The sequence below is a fragment of the Jaculus jaculus genome, chromosome 6 (assembly GCF_020740685.1).
Source record: "Jaculus jaculus isolate mJacJac1 chromosome 6, mJacJac1.mat.Y.cur, whole genome shotgun sequence".
Taxonomy (NCBI): domain Eukaryota; kingdom Metazoa; phylum Chordata; class Mammalia; order Rodentia; family Dipodidae; genus Jaculus; species Jaculus jaculus.
The window spans coordinates 40,684,073-40,705,258 of NC_059107.1; the positions used below are offsets into that span (position 1 = coordinate 40,684,073).

The 21,186-nt window shown below is 40.7% G+C and overlaps 1 protein-coding gene across 4 annotated transcripts in view; it reads right to left on the reverse strand.

The window, feature by feature from the left end:
- Positions 1-21,186, reverse strand: part of Nek10 (NIMA related kinase 10) — a 172,176-nt gene that overhangs the window by 123,330 nt on the left and 27,660 nt on the right. For 2 of the 4 annotated variants that reach the window (XM_045152444.1, XM_045152443.1), the window contains exons 2-6: positions 20,419-20,530; positions 20,110-20,170; positions 12,294-12,424; positions 10,356-10,454; positions 717-801 (exon numbers count right to left, since the gene is read on the reverse strand). In XM_045152444.1, the coding sequence (XP_045008379.1) occupies positions 717-801; positions 10,356-10,454; positions 12,294-12,424; positions 20,110-20,170; positions 20,419-20,492 (450 nt within the window). In that variant the 5' untranslated portion in view covers positions 20,493-20,530. Of the gene's footprint in view, positions 1-716; positions 802-5,555; positions 5,632-10,355; positions 10,455-12,293; positions 12,425-20,109; positions 20,171-20,418; positions 20,531-21,186 lie in introns of those variants that run through there. The other 2 variants (XM_045152445.1, XM_045152446.1) reach the window with 2 other exon arrangements.

Below are 21,186 nucleotides of genomic sequence, written 5' to 3' on the forward strand. Positions count from 1 at the left end.
ACTTTTTTAAGTGCCAAGTTTGCAGAAAATTATGGTGAGGGTGATAAAGGGAAACATTTTGACTTAAACAAGAATTATCCAACAAAACTGAATCCACAATAAAAGATCTGAGTGGAATGAGTCCCAGGAGCTTGTGATGACAGGCCATTAAAGAAAATACTGTGTAGGAAAAAAATGCAATAGTGCAATTAGCAGAGAGATGTTTGAAATATTTACTACCATCTGATACAGCCAGCCTTGAAGCTCTCTCCAACTGTGTTCTCCTGGGCTCACAGTAGTCAGCTAGGGAGCTGGGATAGGCTCTTGGGAACTACTAAGGCTACAGCCCTGCTGTTCCTGTGGACTGACTCTAAGGCTACATGGTGAGGCCCTTTCTTGTCCCTGCTGCATGCCATGACATGCTTGAGTACATGGCCGACTATGTACCTCCTTGAACTCATCATGCTTCAAGTAACAGGTAGCAGCATAAAGCAAAGAGTCAATCCATTTAACTTCATAGATTATACACTGGAGACATACAAGTGTTGCACCTGCTTACCAATCACTTCCTTTTAATATTTTCAAATAGCAAGTGGCATGTACCCAGAATTTAGAAGAAACCTTAATTGTATCTAAGAAAGAAAAATGTCAACAATGTCTACTTTGGTGAAAAGCCCACCTACTAGTGCATTTTTGTAACAACTATAAAACATATTTAAATTTTTTTTCCAACAAACCTGATAACATGGATCCCGCATTAGCAGCCTCAGACAAATTAACACTCTCAGAAAATGAATGGACGGAGCTCGATTAACCCACTCACTGGAAAAGAAAAAAAGGAGAACATGTTGATGTTTAAGGACCAGCAGTTCCTAACAAATCCCCAGAAGGCCCTTGCTTGCTTGCCTGCAGGTTCACGGTGCTGGAGGTTGTTGGAAAGTACTACAAAGGACAAGAACCCGAGGGCTCTAGCAGTGCATAACACTACTCCATGAAGTCTACACTGAGCTAACCACAGGTCTCAGTGCTGAAATTAAAGAGGCAGTCACTGAAAAAATCACCTTATGACTGAGAACAAAGCTGTATTTACTCAAACCCAAGCACAGAGATAACTAATGACACTTGGCCTATGAAAAATTCTGATTAACTCCTTCAAAGAGAATGTATTTAATAACCAAAGCACTGTCAGTACATTTCTTTCTGTCTTTTTTTGCTTGTATGTGCAATGTTGGATGGTGTATGTGTGTGTAATGTTGCATGGTGTGCAGTGTGTGTGTGTGTGTGTGTGTGTTATGCATGTGTATGTGCTCTTTCTGTGCCCCATGTACTCTCCTGTAGTGGGGCAGAGGGAGAGGAGGTCATCTGAGGTACAACACTTGTATGTCTCCAGTGTATAATCTATGAAGTTAAATGGATTGACTCTTTGCTTTATGCTGCTACCTGTTACTTGAAGCATGAAGAGGAGGTAGCCAGAACAGAACTTCCCATTTCATTGTTACTCTGCCCATGTTTATTTGAGCTGGAATCTCTTAATGATAAAGGTATTTTCCTGAGCCCAGGCTATTCCCTGATCTCTGCTCCCCTTTACAACACTGGGGTTATAGATACATGTGGCCACACCCAGCTGTTTTACATGAGATATGGAGATTCAAACTTGGAAAGTTTTAGGCCCCCTCTGGCCCTCCTGCTTGAGCAGAAAATGCACTTAACCACTGAGCAATCTCCTTAGTACCATCAGTACATTTCAGAAGACCCATTAAACTTAAATGATCATCTCATTGCCATACAATAATGTATGTCTCCATTCAAGTGCATGTTAAAGGGCTTTTAAATTATGTTTCTCTATTTACAAGAACAGTATAGTCATATTATCCTAAGGGAAGATGGCAATCATTCTGTATCATTGCAATAGCCAAAAAGAAGAGGACACAGGGCCTCAAACACGGATGTGCATTGACTGACCAGTGGTTTCATGTCAAAAAATTTCTTACTTGATGAACTTAAACCCAAGGGACACTGCAGTCCATAAGAACCCTGCATTTCCCGTCTTTTCAACATTTATGAGCTGCACTGGTGACTGTGCCATCCCTCCTTCAAACCCCACTGACCTCACCTTGAGGAAATTATGATACATTTAGAACACCAGTAACAACACAGTCATCCTTAGGTTCCCATGGAGAAGGTACCCTTAGGGCATCAGGTTAGCTGAAGATGGTATGAAATGGGAACTATCGGGCAAACATACACTTTCCAAAGATCACAGGAAGAACAGTGGTCTGCACCAGCTGATGGGTGAACATGGACAGCTTTTTATCATTTAAGACAAAAAAGCCAAGGGACATTTATGCTACAAATATGTATACATTTGTCCTACATTTCTTTCATATTAAAATATGCATTAAAAGGTCATTTCTGTTTTCTCCCTATCCCTCAAAAGAACAAAAATTCCTGAATGAACTTTCCTTAACTTTTACTATTAAAGGAGTGTAACTAAAGGAAGGCTTTTTTTTTTTTTTTTTTGGCTTTGCAATTCTGGAACTGAAGCCAAAACTATTAATATTTCTGAGTGGTTACAGCCCTGCTGTTGTAAATAGGATTCCTGGTGGCTAAGTGCTCAAGCTTTGCCCCCTGCACATGACCTCTGAAGGAGCAGTGGCTTCCTCTTGGCTTCCAGCCCAGACCCAAACCCCTGGGCTGGGGAGGGTGGGGGCGTGGTGGAGTGGCTGTAGCACGGGCACTGCTGGGATGTGAGCTTCTGTTGGAAGGAGGCCTGAGGACTAGGACACACGGAACCTAGGAAGCAGAGAATTCCACAAGATACCTGCCCCCATGGGAGGGTTTGTCATCATTTGACTGACTTGGACACTGTGGGTCCCTCACTGGAGCTGGCTGAAAAGGACTCTTGAGAGGCATTTGACACAGGAACAAGAAGGGTGCATAGGGTCCTTGGTGGCAGCCCTGGAAATCCATGTGTCTATGAGGACAGTGCTTCTCTGGAGGCTGCATGGCAGCACAGTGGCCCTGCAGAAACTAACTCATGATCAAACAAACATTGATCCCTTCCAGTGACTGAACTATTAACACACAGTATGCCCAGGGTCCACTGGCCTTGTCAGATTTATAGTCAGCACCAGACACCACTATCTGCTACCAGTATAAAAAGAAAAGGAAAATGTCAATGCTGATATGGTGTTAAGGGGAAAGTTGGTGAGATTTCTGTTTCTTTCACAGAGGAAAACAATATGTGACATGAGAGCGACATATTACCGGCAACCACAGCACTGGAGGATGGTACAACAAAGCTGCCATTCCAGGATAAGCAAGAGGCCAGGTGGCCTGGGGTCAGCTGAAACCACTCATGGACACAATTGGAGCTGTTGGTTGCCACCCAGATCTGTCCATAACATGATTCCTCCTGCTCTGAGTCCTTTGTGATATTGTTGTACTGATTTCCTTAATACATACCCAAAGCAACCCCTGCCATCTTTGACTCTTGTTTAAAAGAAGAGGAATTAAGCCTATCCAAAATAAATTTAGGAATTAGGCATTTCCAAATTCATATACAAGGTCCTTCTTATATACTTTATTTATTTGAGAACGAAAGAGACAAAGACACATGGGGAGGGGGTATAGGAGAGATAATGGCCATGCTAGGGCCTCTAGCCACTGCAAACAAACTCCAGATGCATGTACAACCTTGTGCATCTGGCTTATATGGGTCTTGGGGAATCAAACCTGGGTCCTTTGGCTTTGCAAGCAAGCGCCTTAACTGCTAAGCCATCTCTCCAGCTCTACTATTTTTATTGATTATTTTTTATTAAATAGGAAAAATTAAAATGCACATTAAAATAGACCTAAAACTTAACAGAAACAAGAACACACATGAGGAAATTCACCACATGTGTCTATGCCAAGAATCCCCACCAACTCTTCTTCTCTTTGCTCTTTTTTCTTTCTCTCTGGCCCTTCAGCATAGCCCAGACCCTTCACCTGGGTGGAAGAGTAGCCATTGGACTGTGTGGGCCTGCAATCAGGCTATTAACTATAAAGTGTTAGGTCAGGACAAAATGGAGTCACTGAAGACAGCAGAATGGTGACAGACACAAGGAAGTGGGTCATCTACATTCCTTAAGAAACCACCCAACCATTATCCCTTCCTTGCCTAACAATGGCCCAGGTCTATGTTTCCTGCCTTCTTATCTCCCACCTGTCATTTCTGGTCTCATACCCTATGGCTAATGTAAAGAACAAAGGAGTTCTTTTCCCTTCCTCACCTTCCCCCAACTGAAGAGCTCTATATAGTGCATTATCTGAAATCTCAAAGTTGACTGCTCCACTCCTGAGAGTCAGTCCTGGCAGCCTGTGCTTTTCCCGAAATAAAGCTTCCATCTTTGCCTCAGAGTGTTTTCTGTAGTCTTGGTCACTCCCAAACCTTACAGAAAGGACTCACATCCAGGTCTTATTAAGTGAGAGAAATGCCAATGCTTCAATGTATACCTCAGGCAGGTTCTGTGGTGAGCCCAGAGCACGCAGTAGAAGGCCTGGACCTGCCCTTGTGCAGCCCCCTCTGAAGGGTCCTGGCCGGAGTCTGTCAGGTGGTGACTGTGAAGGGGTCATTAGAGTGGCGTTCCATTTTGGCAGGGCCAGAGGAGGTCCTCTGGTGAGATTAGTGCTTGAATGTGTTAAGAGCAGGGGCCTTGTGCAAGCCTGTGGCTGGAGCACTGGGGCTTATTCAGAGAAACAGAAGCTGTTTCTGAGAGACAGCAAGAGGCAAGACCTGGCAGGAAAAAAACTGAGGTTTTGAATTGGTTTTCTCTGGGAAGGAAGGCTTTGAACAGAAGGTTACATGATCTAATTGAGATTTTGACAGAATCCTTTGAGATGTTGTGTTGAGAACAGAGTAAAACACAGAAACACAGAAACAGTCCAAGCAAGAAATGCCAGCAGCCTAGACCACATTAGTAGGCAGTGGAGACTAAAGCTGAGGTTTCCTCCCAAGTTGAGAAAAGTCCTGCTTTCAGCATTTTACATTACAGCTTTTGTTCTTTTTTTTGTTGCTGTTGTTGTTGCTTGTTTTGTTTTGTTTTGGTTTTCCAAGGTAGAGTCTCACTCTAGCCCAGGCTGACATGGAAATCACTATGTAGTATCATGGTGGTCTCTAACTCATGGTGACCCTCCTACCTCTGTCTCCCAAGGGCTGGGATTAAAGGCATGCACCATCACACCTGGCTTTGTTTTAGGAATTTTAATTATAAGATGCCCAAAGAAGGAGTTTACCGATCAGCATGGGAAGCAAAAGATGGATATGTAGTCATCTCTCAGAGCAAAGCTGATGTGCAAGGGGAGGGGCAAGCAGCCACCAGAGTACAGGAGAGACTGGCAAAAGCAGGACCTGGTGGCACACGCCTGCAATCCCAGCAGAGGCTGAGGCAGGAGAGGACAGAGAGAGAGAGAGACAGAGACAGAGGGAGAGAGAAAGAAAATTAGAAACTTTTAGGTAGTGGAAGGGTGATTCTTGGATATGATTGGCACTTGTCGCCTGGTTTCAGAAGCTGGTGTAAAATGTGAAAACACACCTGTTGCTTATAGATCTGGCCAGGTTTACAGCTGGGTCAGGTGGTTATCTTCTGTCCAAGAACCAGTGGCTATTTCCTGGAAAGGTGGAGCATTTTAGCAAGCAAGCAGCACCAGAGAAAACATAATCACCAGAGCTAGTTTGCCCCGCTGCAATAGTTAAGCATACCAGTAATGCAGTAATGCAGTAATGCTCTGAACAGGAGCAGCTATTGAGTAGAACTACACAACTAAAAGTATTTGCATGGAAAAAAAAAGTAAGAAATCAAGGAATCAACAAAACCTAGGACAAGGGTACCAGCCCAGACTGCCGCAGGCCCTCCAGCTGTGCTTCTCAGCCCCTGCACCTACTAGAAGAGACACCAGATCTTCTTCAGAGCCATCGCTATGTTATACCACTCTTGCATGTGTATGCATGTCTGCGCGTATGTGTGTGTGTGTTCATGTGCACATTTAAACCTTGGGATAAACCTTAACATTTCATGAGAAATAAAAATGTAAGTACACTACGTATTGTTGCTCATACCTGTAGTCCCAGCCCTTACAAGGATGAGGCAGGAGGATCATAAGTTTGAGGCCAGCCTGACCTACATAGCAAGTCCCTTTCTCAACAAACCAAGGGCTAAAAATGCAGTTACTGGTAGAATACTTGCCAAGAATGTGCAAGGCCCTAGGTTCCATCTCCAGTACTCAAAACATAAATAAAAGCTGAGTATTTGCTCCAAGTTAGGTAACAAGGAAAAGGAATCACTATTTTTTGAGAACTGCATGAGATCTTAGGTTCTTACAACTTACTTTCTTCATATCTACATTTATGGTTATGAAGCTTAAAATACAAAGAAAGGACAAGATCTTAAAGGATTCTCAGTCAATGATCTAGCTCTTTTAAAATTTATTTTGAGTAAAAGAAGAATGTAGTTTTGTATGTGCCTAATCTCAGAAATAGAAAAAATAAAATTGAAGACATCAGAAGGAAAAATAGCAAGTTAATTTAGCTGCTTCTAAGGATGAATAAATTTCCAATTTTTAAAATTTTTGTGCATTTTCCACTTTAAAGTGACCATAATAATTGAATATAAAGAAATTCCAAATGAAAAATATCAGCTCTGTTTTTTTGTCAGTTCCAACCAGTATCAATGACTACAGTTGGTAACAAAATCTGAGGCCCTGGTCCCTTGGAGTTCTGTGCATACTGAGAGGAGCAGGCTTTGGGGAAGTGTCAGGGAAGAAAGACTGAGTGAATGAGGGCCACAGCAAGTGGGACTGAAACAGAGGTGGAGTGTGGCCTGCCAGGGAGCCAGCACAGCAGAAGCTCCAAAGCAGAAGGGGCAGGAGTTCCATCTTGTTTTGCTGAGCATGGGTGATGCAGCGGGCAGGGCTGGGAAATATGTCTGCAGTAGGGGGTGCGTTTAACATACAATGACCTAGTTCCATCCCAACACAAGAAGAGGCCAAGGATGAATAAGTACTGTTTGGGGTAAACTAAATAAGGAACCAGCCAGTAAGTACCTAAAGCCACAAGTCTGACATTCTGCAGCCTTAATAAAATTTTAGGGAAGTTCTGAACTAGCTGGCAGTGGTCCATTTGGTTCAGAGTCACCTTGCCAGACAAGGAAGAAACTCCATGGCCTCTCTCCTACCTGATGAGACCACAGCACATATTGTTTCAAGAATTTGAATGCACTTAAAACAATGAGGTCCTTGCTGTATCCTAACTTCTGTTCTCTTCTCACCATCTCTGTGATGAGCCTGCATAGCTCATTTTGGAAGACCAGGTGAAGCTTAAGAGAAAAAGTAGCTTTGCATCATGAGCTCTGCCCCAGAGTTTATATGGACAGCAAGGACCCTTTGTTAACTCAACACCACATTGGTCCTCATACCCAGGGGCTTGAGGGTACTCCCAGGACACTTTTACTATATTTTGTTTTTATTTTTCAGTTGGCATGAACATGATTTAGGTATTTAGGCCACCAATGAGAGCAGTTTCTAATAAGCTTATCAGGTTCTGGCCAGACACTGTCCAGTGTAAGACGTTCTCTCCCTTTTAGCATGTAGACATGTTCCCATCAACATCCTACAGGCTTATTTCCAAACCTACTTTAATTTACTTAGCTACAACAAACCTAGAATTCAGTCTATTGACATCTCTGATACAATTTCTGCTTAAAAAATCACATAACATGATCCAACATACTTTAACTCACTTTTGACCTTCATATTATAAATAAGTTAATTTTTACAAATATATTAGAAAGTTTCATCATTTTTATCCAAAGGTCCCCAATCTTTGCTATTCAAAATACATGCATAAGATGTCTTGCCATCATCACTTATCAAGTGGCTCAAGCCCACCAAAGTGTCCTGCATCAGAATCCACCAGTTCAGTACTATCACACCAATGACCTCATGGAATCTTCCACCTTCCATCCCCTGTGCAGGTTCATTTCACAAGTTAATCATATTTCATTGTAAAAGAGAATATGCATGTCAGTAAAGAATAAACCAACAGGAAGCAGATACACAGAAGATGGATATGGGTGCTCAGTTATTAGAGAATGAGTTAACGTTGTGACAACTGTTACTTTCCTACACATCATGACAACCTGGTTCTGGGTACCAGGCAGATGAGGTATCAGACTACTACAGACGACAGATGCCATGGCAGAAAAGGAGTATTATATTAAGACTTTTTTCCATACCCACCACATACCCAGAACAGTCAGTATTGTGATTTCATGTCCAGTGTTTCTCCTTCTCTTATAGACCTACTTGTTCTACTTGACTCTGGATTAACAATTCATGGCAGTTTTGTTTCTGATAAGAGAGTGACTGTAGGTCAGTGTTAGGAAAAGAACCTAGAAAAGATGTGTCTGCATGTGTAGACTGGTGGAGCATGCAGCTGGGGTGTGTGGAAAGGAAGAGAAATAACATCACGGATGATTGACAGAAACAGAGAACCTGGAAAGGGTTATGCTTCACAGAGGGTTTCATTCCCAGTGGACATATTCAGGGTGAAACTGATACCCAAAATATGTCTAATTAGAATTAGGCCACGGCCCAAAGTTCCCACCTTCCAATCTCATCCAGTAACTATCCTACTATATATATTGTAAGTATTTACCACATTTTCCATTGTATTGTATTAGAGGGTAATTGTTTCACTGAGAAAGAAAGGGATTGTATGTCCTATTCATCTTTGTATTTTTTAAAACAATATTTTAGATTATTTATTTGAGAGGGAGAGAGAGAAAGAGAGAATGGGTGTGTCAGGGCCTTCAGCCACTGTAAACAAATCCCAGATGTATGTGCCATCTTGTGCATCTGGCTTATGTAGGTCCTGGGGAATCGAACCTGAGTCCTTTGGCTTTGCAGGTAAATGCCTTAACTGGTAAGCAACCTCTCCAGCCCCATCTTTGTATTTTTACTGTCTTCCTTTTCCTTGTTTCCTTCCTTCCTTCCTGTCAAGTAGTAGATATGCTCACCAATTCGTTGAGTAAATTGAAGCTAAGTCTCTCATCCAACACTACTTTAATGTTCAAAAAGGAAATTGATAGGAAGCCACATCAAAAAAAAAAAAAATCCCTGAGCTATGAGTCTTTTATGAACACAAAGCAAGGAGGTAAGGAAAAGAATCTGCCGTCTTAGAAAAGTTATATGAGATGAGGGGTAATGAGAGAACTGTACAGTTAATCCATATTTTACCAACCTTTGTTTTAAGAATAGCATTTTTATACATTTTTTAGGTAGGATCTCACTCTAACCCAGGCTGACCTGAAACTCACTCTGTAGTCCCATGCAGGCCTCAACCTCATTGTGATCCTCCTAGCTCAGCCTCCCAAGTGCTAGGGTTAAAAGCATGTGCCATCATGCCAGCCTACTGCTTTCAGAATAGAATTGGACACAGCAATATATCCACCACCAAAGGATGACATAGAAGGATGCTCTTGATGCTCAAAATTCCTAAATCCCTTCTCAAGCTCTGAAAGTAAAGGGACATACCCCTAGTTCTTCCCTGAAGATTTCCAGAGACTACTCATGTTACATGAAAGATGATTCTGTCTAATCTAATATAACCCATTAGTTACTAAGAATAGAGGACTAGGCTGGGTACACACTATCCACTCTCTTAAAATCTGCTTCCATGTTCAGCCCCTTCTTAGGAGTCCTGGGAGTCTCTGTCTCAAGCTTCTATCACTCTGTGACATGCTGATATATAAAGGTTCATAGAGAAAATGCCAGATGTTCCTGATCCAGGAATAGAATCTGTTATCATTTCAGGCTATTGAGGACTTCACCTGGCAAGAGTGGCTTCTCAAAAGACCCTGTACAGGGATGTGATACTAAAGAACAATGTCCTCGTGTTTCTCAAACACAGCATGGCAAAACCTGAGTTGATCTTCAAGCTGGATCATGGATTTGGGCTATGAAGCATAGTACAAACCTCAATCTGAATTCCATCTAGGTGGACATCTGGGTGTGGTGGCACATGCCTTTAATCCCAGCACTTGGGAGCAAAGGTAGGAGGATCAATGTGAGTTCAAGGCCACCCTGAAACTACCCAGTGAATTTCAGGTCAGCTTGGGTTAGACTGAGACCCTACCCCCCCACCCACCAAAAAAAAGAAGAATCCCTAAGTATTCAAACTCAACAAATGCGATGCCAACTCATCCACGTTCTTCTACATGGCTTTTGCTCTATTGTTTTTTTATGTTACATTCTGTAAGCTGCTTCAAATCACTTTCTATTTATATATGAAACATACTGTTCTTGGATAGAAGTCTAATTTTCAGGGATATCCTTACCTGCATATGAGTCTATTTCTCACCAGTGCTATAAAGATCTCTTGAAATAATTGGTGCTGAGGATGTTTGCTGAAATTCCTTTCATTCTTGTAGTTTATACTAAGATGAAAACAAACAGACAAGCATTTTTAATAAATATTTGGGCCATCTCAAAAGTACAAATGTAGTCAAAGGCCATCCATACTCAGACAAATATTAAAGGAGACTTGAGATCAACATGTTGCTTAAGACAAGTGTCAATTATTAAAACAGGAACTGAAAGCCCAGTGGCAAAGTTAATGATAATGATTATGGTCCATCAAACATATATATTTCACCCTAGCACATTAATTCAACTCTCTTGTTCCATCTAAAACTGATCAGAGGGAAGAAAAATAGTAAAGAGAGCAAGTGTGTCTTGGGCATCCTCTGTACTGCTGCACACCTTGCAGAGAGGATGTCTACCCTTCATATCCACTCACCCTCCCATCAGCCGCTCAACCTATCAATGTTAGCAGTTGTCACATATGTATTTCTGTATGCACAGTAGAGATTTATTAACAGCATAAACTTTTTTGATTGTTGACTCTTTCATTTTTGTTACTTATCTATTGCATATGTTTAACAAAATTGTGATATTCTAACTTCAATTTTTTTTGTTAATCTTACAGCCACTAAATAGGTTTTTAAAAATATCCCCTAGCCATTATACTTAAACCTCACAGAGCACACAATATTCAAGAAAAAGGTTACATTGCTCTAGTATGTGTCATTGATATTTTGTTGTGCATTAAATGTAACTTATTTTAAAATCTAGACCATATATACTGAAAGTACTTGAATATACCACCTCAGGGGCAAGTCCTATGACATATGGTATCATATGAACATCTGCCTTTATAGTCTTTCAGATTCCATGAAACTAGACATTCCATGTGGTCAGGTAAGAACTATAATCTTTGTTTATATGTGGCCAAAACATTTTTCATATTCCTCACTTAAAAATATGAACCCATGTACTGTCAGATGGCTTTTCTGGACTGTTTAAATTCATAAAATGATAAGGAAACAAACTAATCCAAATAATTTAAATGATCAATCTATAATACTCATATCCATATTATATGCTATTCATTATCTATAAGATACTGAGAACCAGCTATTGGAAGAAGAGTGCACATGAGAAGGCTTTTAGAAGGTTTACACAGCAACAAAGGTATACATAGGCTGAGACTCTATCCCTATAGCTGATAACCTGTTATTTTTACTACCACCTTCTCTTAGCCACATCTGTTCACAGCAACAGATTCTTTTGTGCCTTTGTTTGGAATGTGTCTCCCCACTTCCTCAATGATCAATGACCAAATATATGTCACAGGTTGCCCCAAATGCCCAGGTCAGTTCTACCTGTGACTATTCAGCCTACTAGTTAGGCAATCTTTTTTCCTAAAAAATAGTTTAAACACTGTGGTAGTTTGAATAGATGGCTTCCAATATATTCAGTGTTTTATTAGTTTGTTGTTTGCATCTGCAGCCACCTGGCTGGAGGTGGTGTTACTTGATGGATCTTAAAGTGTGGTGGTGGGTTTGAGATTTCAATCTAAAAGATATGCAATGTATGCCTAGCTGGAGTTCCTGAAGTGTGCTGGGCTGTGTGGCTTTTGGCTTTTGGCTTGTGCTTCTTTCTCTGTGTTTGGTCCTATGAAAGCAGGCCAGCTTCTTCTGCCATTACAGAACTTCCTCTGGATCTGTAAGCTTCAATAAATATCCCTTTCTCCATACCTATGCCTGGTCTGGAAGTTCATCTCAACAAAACTGAAGCTGTCTGCTACAACACTAAGTAAAATCATTAAACTCAGCATCTCCAGGGTAAATTGTGAAACAGGCTTTAAACTTTTATTCTTGTGATAAACTTAAGCAAACTAGAGTAGGATGCTGAAAGCAAGGAAAAGTTCTTACCTAAAATTTTCAAGTTCAACAGCTTCTGTGGACTCGTGCCATTGACCCCGAGATCTGTGAGCCCCAGCCTTTATGGCAAGGTCACACTTCATCATATTATTTTGGGCAGTATCAAAGTTAATGGCTGGAAGCTACAAAATTAAAAGCTGAGAGTTCATGGTGATCAAAATTCATTTAGTGCAAGATAAAGAAAGTCACAGAATTGGGGAGGCATAGGAAAGGGCAAAGAAAACGAGAGGTTTATCCTCAAGGTCAGCAATTAAGAAAATAGCTATATTAAATGTAAGAGTTTTCTAAGATTTAAGCATGTTTGATTTATTCTATACCTTAAACTCCTTTTTCATTCCTAATGATGACACTTGTCATATCTTACTGGTATGTATGTTTAGTCTCCTTGACTACAATGTCAACCTCAGTACAACAGGAACATGATTATTTCTGTTCAATGCTGTGCATAAACTACCACTCCTAGGGATACAGGTTTGGGCATCTGGAGTTTCTGAGGCTTCTTATTTGCTTCAAATGTGCAGATGGGGAATTTCTAAATCCAGGGAGAACACACTGCATAGAATGGAGTGCCCCAATGGACAAGCCACCAGTGTTCCCTCGTCTAGCACACAGTACTCCCAAGTGCACACATTGGTCACCAGAGGCTAAGAATACAGTGGTTGTGTCTTTAAAGCAGGATCTTATTCTAGCCTAGGGTGATCTAGGCCTCACTCAATAATGCAGGCTAGCTTTGAACACTCCTACCTTAGCCTTCTGGGTGCTAGAGTTAAAGGTGTAAACCACCATGTCCAGCTGAACAATATTTATGAGTCACTAAAATGTTTATGAGTTCACCCCAATAAAAATAAAATTAGTTTAAAATAATGATTTAACTGTATATCTGTTTATAATACCAGCTGGGTACTTACCTAAATTATTAAGATTTGAGTACTCAAGTCTTAGGTACTCAAGCAGTTTCATATACCTAAAGTATATGAAACAATCTATAGTTGTTTCTGGTACTACATGAAACTGAGCATAGCAAGGAAAAATGCCCTTTCATTTTCAAAGTGCAAATGAAGTATGTCCTACAATTAATTATTACAAATGAGGTGAGCAAAATACAATGTGACAAAATAAAAGGTCCATTTTAGTAAGTTATGCTATTGTAGATAATTATGAATATAGAAGATAGAACATAGAAATCAATATCAAAATATTATTTCCTTATACTAAGAGAATAATGTTGACTTCTGGTAAGATGGTTAGCTAACAGAAAAATAAACTTTAACATAAACATTGCTTAATAACTGCAAAAACAATCCTTTATTATCTACTAGTGACAGTTGAATTTGCAAAACATTAATAAGCTTTCCATTCTATTGTAGTTCATTCACCTGATATACAATCCTCCTGGCCAAGTGACCAAAAGGCACTTAGGGAAGCAATGTTTAGTTTGTTAAGAGAACAAGCTCTTTGGTCAGGTGCTGTGGGTTTAACTCCATCAGTAGCTAGCTGGCGAGCATGGAGAATTTGCGTTACCTCTTTGTGCACTGGTTTACTTGTCATCGAAATGAAAATGACAACCACAGTGCATAACTCAGTTATGGAGTTAAATGGGATAGCATTTTCTATGTGCCAGACACAGTTCTAACCACTTCAAAAATATTCTTTATAAGCCTGATAATCACTCTTGGTTTATAGATGAATTTGCTAGATGAATAAAATTTATCATTACAAATGAGATGATTTCCAAATGTGAAGTCATAAGCATGAAATCACTACAACAAGCAGATTCTCTATGTTTGCAATGAAATGACACAACACAGAGAAAGTAGGAAGTAAGTTATCCAGACCTGAGGGACTTCAAACCCTTTTGCCATTAACAAAACTCCTAGACTGTTTATAGGAGAGGCAGCCAGAACAGAGCTGCCAATCCTGAGCCACTCAGTGAGGAAGGGAAAGAAAGCTGTGTAGCTCATAGCCATAGCCATCCCACTCCAGGCAGGAAGGTAACCAAGGCTGAGAGTTCACAAAGACACTGCAGGTAAGAGGGACTTGGCAGCTATACTTGTAGAGACTAGGAACTTTACAATAAGAACACTGATGCAATCAGCACCTTCAGATGGAAGCAATGTGAGGATAGAACCCACATCAGTTTCCTTTAACACCTAAAGGACCCAGGCCCACCGGGTTTGACCAGCCTGTAATGGCAGATCCATGACAAGCCTTTCTGCATAGAGCTTGCTCCTGCGCATACTACAGTCAAGTGTACTGTCTAGCCTGCACACCAGCCTCCTCTCTGAACCTAGCCATCCTGAGCACAGAAGCATGTCTATCTATACTTGCGTTCCTAGCACAGCACACAATGCCAGCATACATCAGCAACTCAAGTGCAAAGCTACTGAACAAATGCTCACTTTGTCCCCAGCCAATTCATTCATCATGTAAACTATCTCAGATCCATTCATCCATTCCACACACCTGATTCAGACACATGGGTGCCAGACATAGTGGAAAGCCCTAAATGTCTTGAAATCAAAGAGCTGGAAGTTCAGAGGCAATGGGGACTTGAAACCACTAGACAGGGTTGAGAAAAACTACACAGTTACTGTACAGTGTTAGTTTTGGTTGAAAGTGAAGGGGATGCAGGGGACCTTGGATGGGGCTATTAGGAGAGGTTCAGAGCATCCTGGGTGGCCTACCATGCAGAGTGAAGGTTGAGCAACTCTTTTGTGCTCTATAAGCTATAAGCTTCCTGAGCAGCCACAGCAATGTGAAAGGACAGAGCCACAAAAGTAATGAACACTACTAGTCTTGGCCTTCACAAAACCTGAAAATGGTACTTCTTTTTTTTTTTTTAATTTTTAATTTATTTATTTGAGAGCAACAGACACAGAGAGAAAGACAGATAGAGGGGGAGAGAGAGAATGGGCGCACCAGGGCTTCCAGCCTCTGCAAACGAACTCCAGATGCATGCGCCCCCTTGTGCATCTGGCTAACGTGGGACCTGGGGAACCGAGCCTCGAACCGGGGTCCTTAGGCTTCACAGGCAAGCGCTTAACCACTAAACCATCTCTCCAGCCCGAAAATGGTACTTCTGCTAGGAAATGTAACTCACCCTGTCTTACAGGATTACATGAGAACTCACACATGGGCCTCACTATGGTGACCTCCACATTTCTAACAGACATGCCTATTCACTATGGGACTTAAATTCTGGCCATTTTCCTTCCTTCATGTAAATATCATATTCACATCACCTAGACTGCTTCTCCCATAGTCTAGCCTATTTCTTAAGATTTACCTCCCTCCCTGTCATTCAAGCAAAACAGGGCCACACAATCAGCACACTAACTGTACCACTGCTTAAGGATCATGTCTCACCACGCACCATATTCACCTGTCCTTCTCCTGGCCTCTTAGAGCACAAAACCCACCAAGCTTCACACACATTGTTCCAACAACATATATCAAAATATTTACACCCAGGTGTAGAGGCACATGCCTATAATCCCAGCACTTGGGAAGCTGAGACAGGAGGATCAAGAGCTTCAGGTCAGCATAGGCTACATAGTGAGATCCTCAAAAACAAAACAAAACTTTGTTTTCATCTGGTTGAGAAGGGGCATCTTTTTACAGCAATTAAGGCTACACTATTTAAAGAAAAGGTTCTTGGACTACAGAGATGGTTTAGCAGCTAGGGCACTTGCCTGCAAAGCTTAAGGACCCATGTTCAACTCTCCAGGTCCCATGTAAGCCAGACGTACAAAGCGACACAAGTGTGCAAGGTTGCACATGCGCACAAGGCAGCACATGTGTCTGGAGTTTGATTGCTATGGCTGGAGGTCCTGGCGTGCCAATTCTCTCTCTTTCTTTTATTCTTGCTCTTATGTATATGTGTGTATGTGTGTGTGTGTGTGTGTGTGTGTGTGTGTGTGTATTGCCAGTTTGTTGGGCTTTCCTCAAAAAATAAACTAAATAAATAAAAGAAAAGAAAAGATTCTTGTTGCTGCTTTAAAAAAGAACAAACAAAAACAACCTCCTTTGTATCAAAGCACTCAGGGAGCCAACAATGGACTATTTTTTTCACTTTTCATTAGTTTACCAGTGCATTTCTTACATGTCTTTAAATGTACAGGAAAAAGCACAGCTTCTAGCTCTAGACAGATTGCATATATATTTGTAGAAACCTTGGCCTTTTGGCATAACCTTGTCTCAACCACTCTCCAACAGCTCTTTTCTGAGTCTTTTTCATCTGAGGTTAATCTAACCCCATTTAGGCTAAAGAAGCTTCTTTTCTCTATCATGTCTCTGTCTCCAGATCTGAGAAACTGTGAGAGTCTGACAGAAGAACAGCTTTGATGTGGCAAAGTAAGGTCTGCCATCAGAACAGTAAGCAAAAGCAAAGCAGTGCAGAGGAAGGAGGCACCCCAGCTCCTTCCAGATGGAGGGAGGGTCATTTAGTTCTTTGCAATTCTGCCTACATTCACAGTATAGATTTCTTCTTGAACTGACAATTAGCCATCCTGGCCTATTTGAAGGGAAAAATAAAGTGCCACATTTTGTCTTCTTGCAGCAGAAGTCTGAGTGGGCCTTACTACCAAATCTCTCTCTTCAAATTGATTGCTGAAAATATCAAAAAGGAAAAAGTGTTCTCATTTGTGTATGTTGTTGAGAATTTCTGCCTGTATTCTCCAGCCCTTGTTTGTCTTTTACCTTGGGCCCTAGTTTTAATTTATGATAAGCTGCCATTCCTTGTGTATCTTTGTTAGCTCCTCACATTCCTCCTGAAACAAGCATAGTACAAGTACATTCTTGACTTGTATTTCTAGAGTGACCACCCTCCCATAAATGTACTTACATTATTTCATAAGGGACTGGGAACTCAGAGTTTCATTATCATTTTCATTAGCAGACTGACAGATCAGGGAAGCTTTATGAAAAGGGTTAGAACCAGGTGTGGTGGTGCATACCTTTAATCCCAAAACTCGGGAGGCCAAGGTAGGATGATCACTGTGAGTTCGAGCCAGCCTGAGACTACACAGTAAATTCTAGATCAGCCAGGGCTAGAGGGAGACTCTACCTCAAAAACTAAAGATAAAACATAGTGGCCGAAGAGATGGTTTAGTGATTAGTTAAGGTGCTTGCCTGCAAAGCCTAAGGACCCAGGTCCAACTCCCCAGAATCCATGTAAGCCAGATATACATGGTGGTGCATGCATCTGGAGTTCTTTTACAGTGGTTGGAGGCCCTGGTGCATCCATTCTCTCTGTCTCTCCCCCCACCCCACATCTCTCTCTCTCTGAAATAAAAATAATAATAAATAGAAGTAAACATGGATTTTTGTGAGCTAGGGAGATGACTCAGCAGTTAAATATGTTTGTTTATAAAGCCCTTTGACCTGGGTCCAATTCCCCAATACCCATGTAAAACTAGAAGCACAAAGTATTGCATGCACTTGGAGCTCATTTGCAGCAGCAAGAAGCCCTGATATGCTCATGCCCATCCATTCATTCTCATTCTGTCTCTCTCTCTCTCTCTCTCTTTCTTTCTCCCTCCCTCCCTCCCTCCTTACATATAAATAAATAAAAATGTTGAGATTTTGTGATACTTGGGAATCTTCCTCCAGATGAATATAATTATTTCATTTTCTCTTAAAACTATCTGCTTTCCAAATAACTCAAACATCACAAATGTGCACTTTGTACATGTGAAACATTTAACAAAAATCTAGGTCATGTGAATTTGTCAGACAATAGTTTTGGAATTACTAATTAGGTAATAGGAATAAAAATTATTCATTGAGACAGCCAACAAGGAAGCAGTACTTTATGGGAACAAATAGATTCAGCAGGAATAAGCTTCCTTGAGCCGGAATAAAACAAGAAAAATCATTCATTGAGCCTGCCAACAAGGAAGCAGTGCTAAGGGGACCAAACAGATTCAGCTGGAATCAAGCTTCCATGAGCAGGAACAAAACACGGAAACACTGTAGGCATTTCTTTTGCCTTCACACGGGTGACCCCATTCTCAGTCATAGTTCAACTTAAGAAAAATTAACCCTTAACTGGTAGAATTAGGGAACTGTGGACTGGAAGCAAAGACAAGGTTGCTAGCATTGAAAAAAACATGATCTTGTTAGGAAATGAGGCAAAGGCAAGACCCTCCAGCAAATGAGAAGCCCAGGAGAACAAGTAGGCAAACAGTAGTCTGATCATGTGGTTACTCTAGTATATCCTGGTAGAAAACAGGAATTACAATAAATCTGCATGGAAAGATTTGTGAAGATTTGCCACAGATGGATAAGTGAAATTGGTGAGCAAGAAGAGATTATCTAGAATTTTTAGTATCAATAACAGAAGAAAGGAAGCATAGGGAAAAGATGTTTTAAAAAACATTCTGACTCTGAGTCTAAGTCAGTGCTCACCCAAGTATGTTTTAAATGTAATTTAATTTTCTAACTCATTAGAAAGATCTCAATGGGTAAGACATATATTGCAAAAGATGGGGTATCTGGTTCAGGAATATACTTCATCAACAATGTTTTGTTTTGGGGGAAGATCATTTCTCCACAATTCAGTTTTTCCAGCTGTGAAAGTGGGAGTTGTAATTCTTAAGCATATAAACTAAATATGAATAATCATTATTTGGCCATCATCTGACATCAAATAATGAGAAAGACATTTTCTAACATAAGTAAATGCTAAAGTACGACAGTTATTTGTTAAGCTTGGTTGATATAACAAAAAAATCATAGCTACATAACCAACCACATGAATTCTTAGCTTCACTTAAGGGCTGGGAATGTAGCTCAGTTGGTAGAATGCTTGGATAGAATGTATGATGTCCTGGGTTCAGTTTTCAGCATTATATGAACTGGAGGTGACAGTGTATACCTGTAATCCCAGAGCATGGGAGGTGAACACAAGAGGATAAAGAGTTGTTCAAGGTCATTCTTAGCTACATATCAAGTTCAAGGCCAGCCTGGGACATCCTGTCTCAAAAAAGAGAGAGAGAGAGAAAGAAGGAAGGAAGGAAGGAAGGAAGGAAGGAAGGAAGGAAGGAAGGAAGGAAGGAAGGAAGGGAGGGAGGGAAAACTTTACTTAAAATGTATACTGTAAAATAAATAGACTCTGTAGGCAAATGGCCAGGATTCAAGTCTCATCCCTGGCATTTACTAGTGACTAGTGGACAGTGCTACATAATTATAGGCTACTATTATTATTTTTCAGACTGTTTCCCAAATGCCTACTGAATTGCCTCTAATCTCCTGACTTCCTGAAGCCTAGCACAAGCAAAACCACAAAGACAAATTTAGAGGTAAATGAATGCTGGAGTGTCATTTCTTCCCTGACTAATGAAAATACAAAAATCCTATTAGAATAGTTAAAACTCATTCCTCTCCCTTCTTTTCGATGGGTTGCAATTTTCAGTTAGCATTGGGAGTGATGTTATTACTAGGGGCAGAATTGGGCAGAATACAGAGGGAAGATGAAAATGTGATAAACAGTGCTTTGCAAAACTAAGGCAAAATTTGGCATTTGATGAAAGGTTTGGCAGTTTATAGACTGAAGAGTATAAGCTTTGCTGGTCATGATACATGTGACAAGCAAGTTGCCCATGTGAGCATGGAAGAAGGAAAACCCTAGGGATGCCAAGTCCTGGCAGAGTATAACCCAGGGGTACAGAAACAGACAGATAAAGAAAGGACAAACATATGGAAAAACAAAGAAACAGGAAATCTCTGTGCACACACACGTTAAATGGATCCCTTCAAGAGCTTGATTTCTCTTTTACTGACAAACAGACATTCTTGAAAATACTACCTGCTGCTTGCTGGATTGAACATTCAAGAGGCACCGAAGTCTTTTAAGATCGGAATAGTCCCTGAAAGAAAGAATAGCACAATGTCAATCCATAGAAGGCTCCCAGTGAACAAGGTCACATTGCCTACTGAGAGCAATCCTGATGTGGAGGGTTTCCTCTGTAGACAAACACGTACATGCTAAGCATTCCTTCAGTACTCTAGAAATAGCACTGCATTTCAACAAACATTACAGCACAGAGAAGCTGCATCAGAAGTCTAATCCTGGTCAGGACCGCTGCCTGGAGAATGGACAGCAGACTGAGGTTACCTGGTGGTGGTTCCTGGCTGTTTTCTATCAGCAGATTTCTCTGTGGTCTTCACCTTTTTGTCTTGATCAGGCATTGTAAAACATCAGTGCCTCAGAATTAACATCACATTCCCTGCAAATGTACAAATGGAGATAAAAACTTTAGTTTGGGTTTTGTGAAGCAAAATATTCTCAATTAATGCAAACAAAATTCACTTACAACATCTATTATCTAAGGATTAAAAGGGGGGCTAGAGAGATAGCTTAGTGGTCAAGGCACCTGCCTACAGTGGCTAGAGGCCCTGGCAAACACACACACACACACACACACACACACACACACACACTCTCTCTCTCTCTCTCTCTTTCTCTCTCTCTCTCTGTTCTTTCCCTTATTCTCTCAAATAAATAAAATGCAAAAAATGGTTTTTCTGGTATGTTGTCCAATTTGTGACAAATAATTGAGTTATAATTAAGAGAAACACAGCCCTCAACTGCACAACTAGAAGCAATACTATATGAATATTTAAGGATTTATCTAGGATATAACACCATAAATTGATTAATTTGGTAAATATTTATTGGAAACTTAACATGTTTAACCTCTGACTGAAAACTGGTAAAGGTAACAGAGGCTGTCACAAGTATGTGAATTATACCACAAGTACAGAAAACCTCACTTATAGAATTTAAACCTGTTTATGAGTAGAAATATCACTTAGTATCTGCATCACTAGAAAAGAAAGGAAAGAAGGAGGAGAGAAGATGTATTGAAGCACTATAAATTAG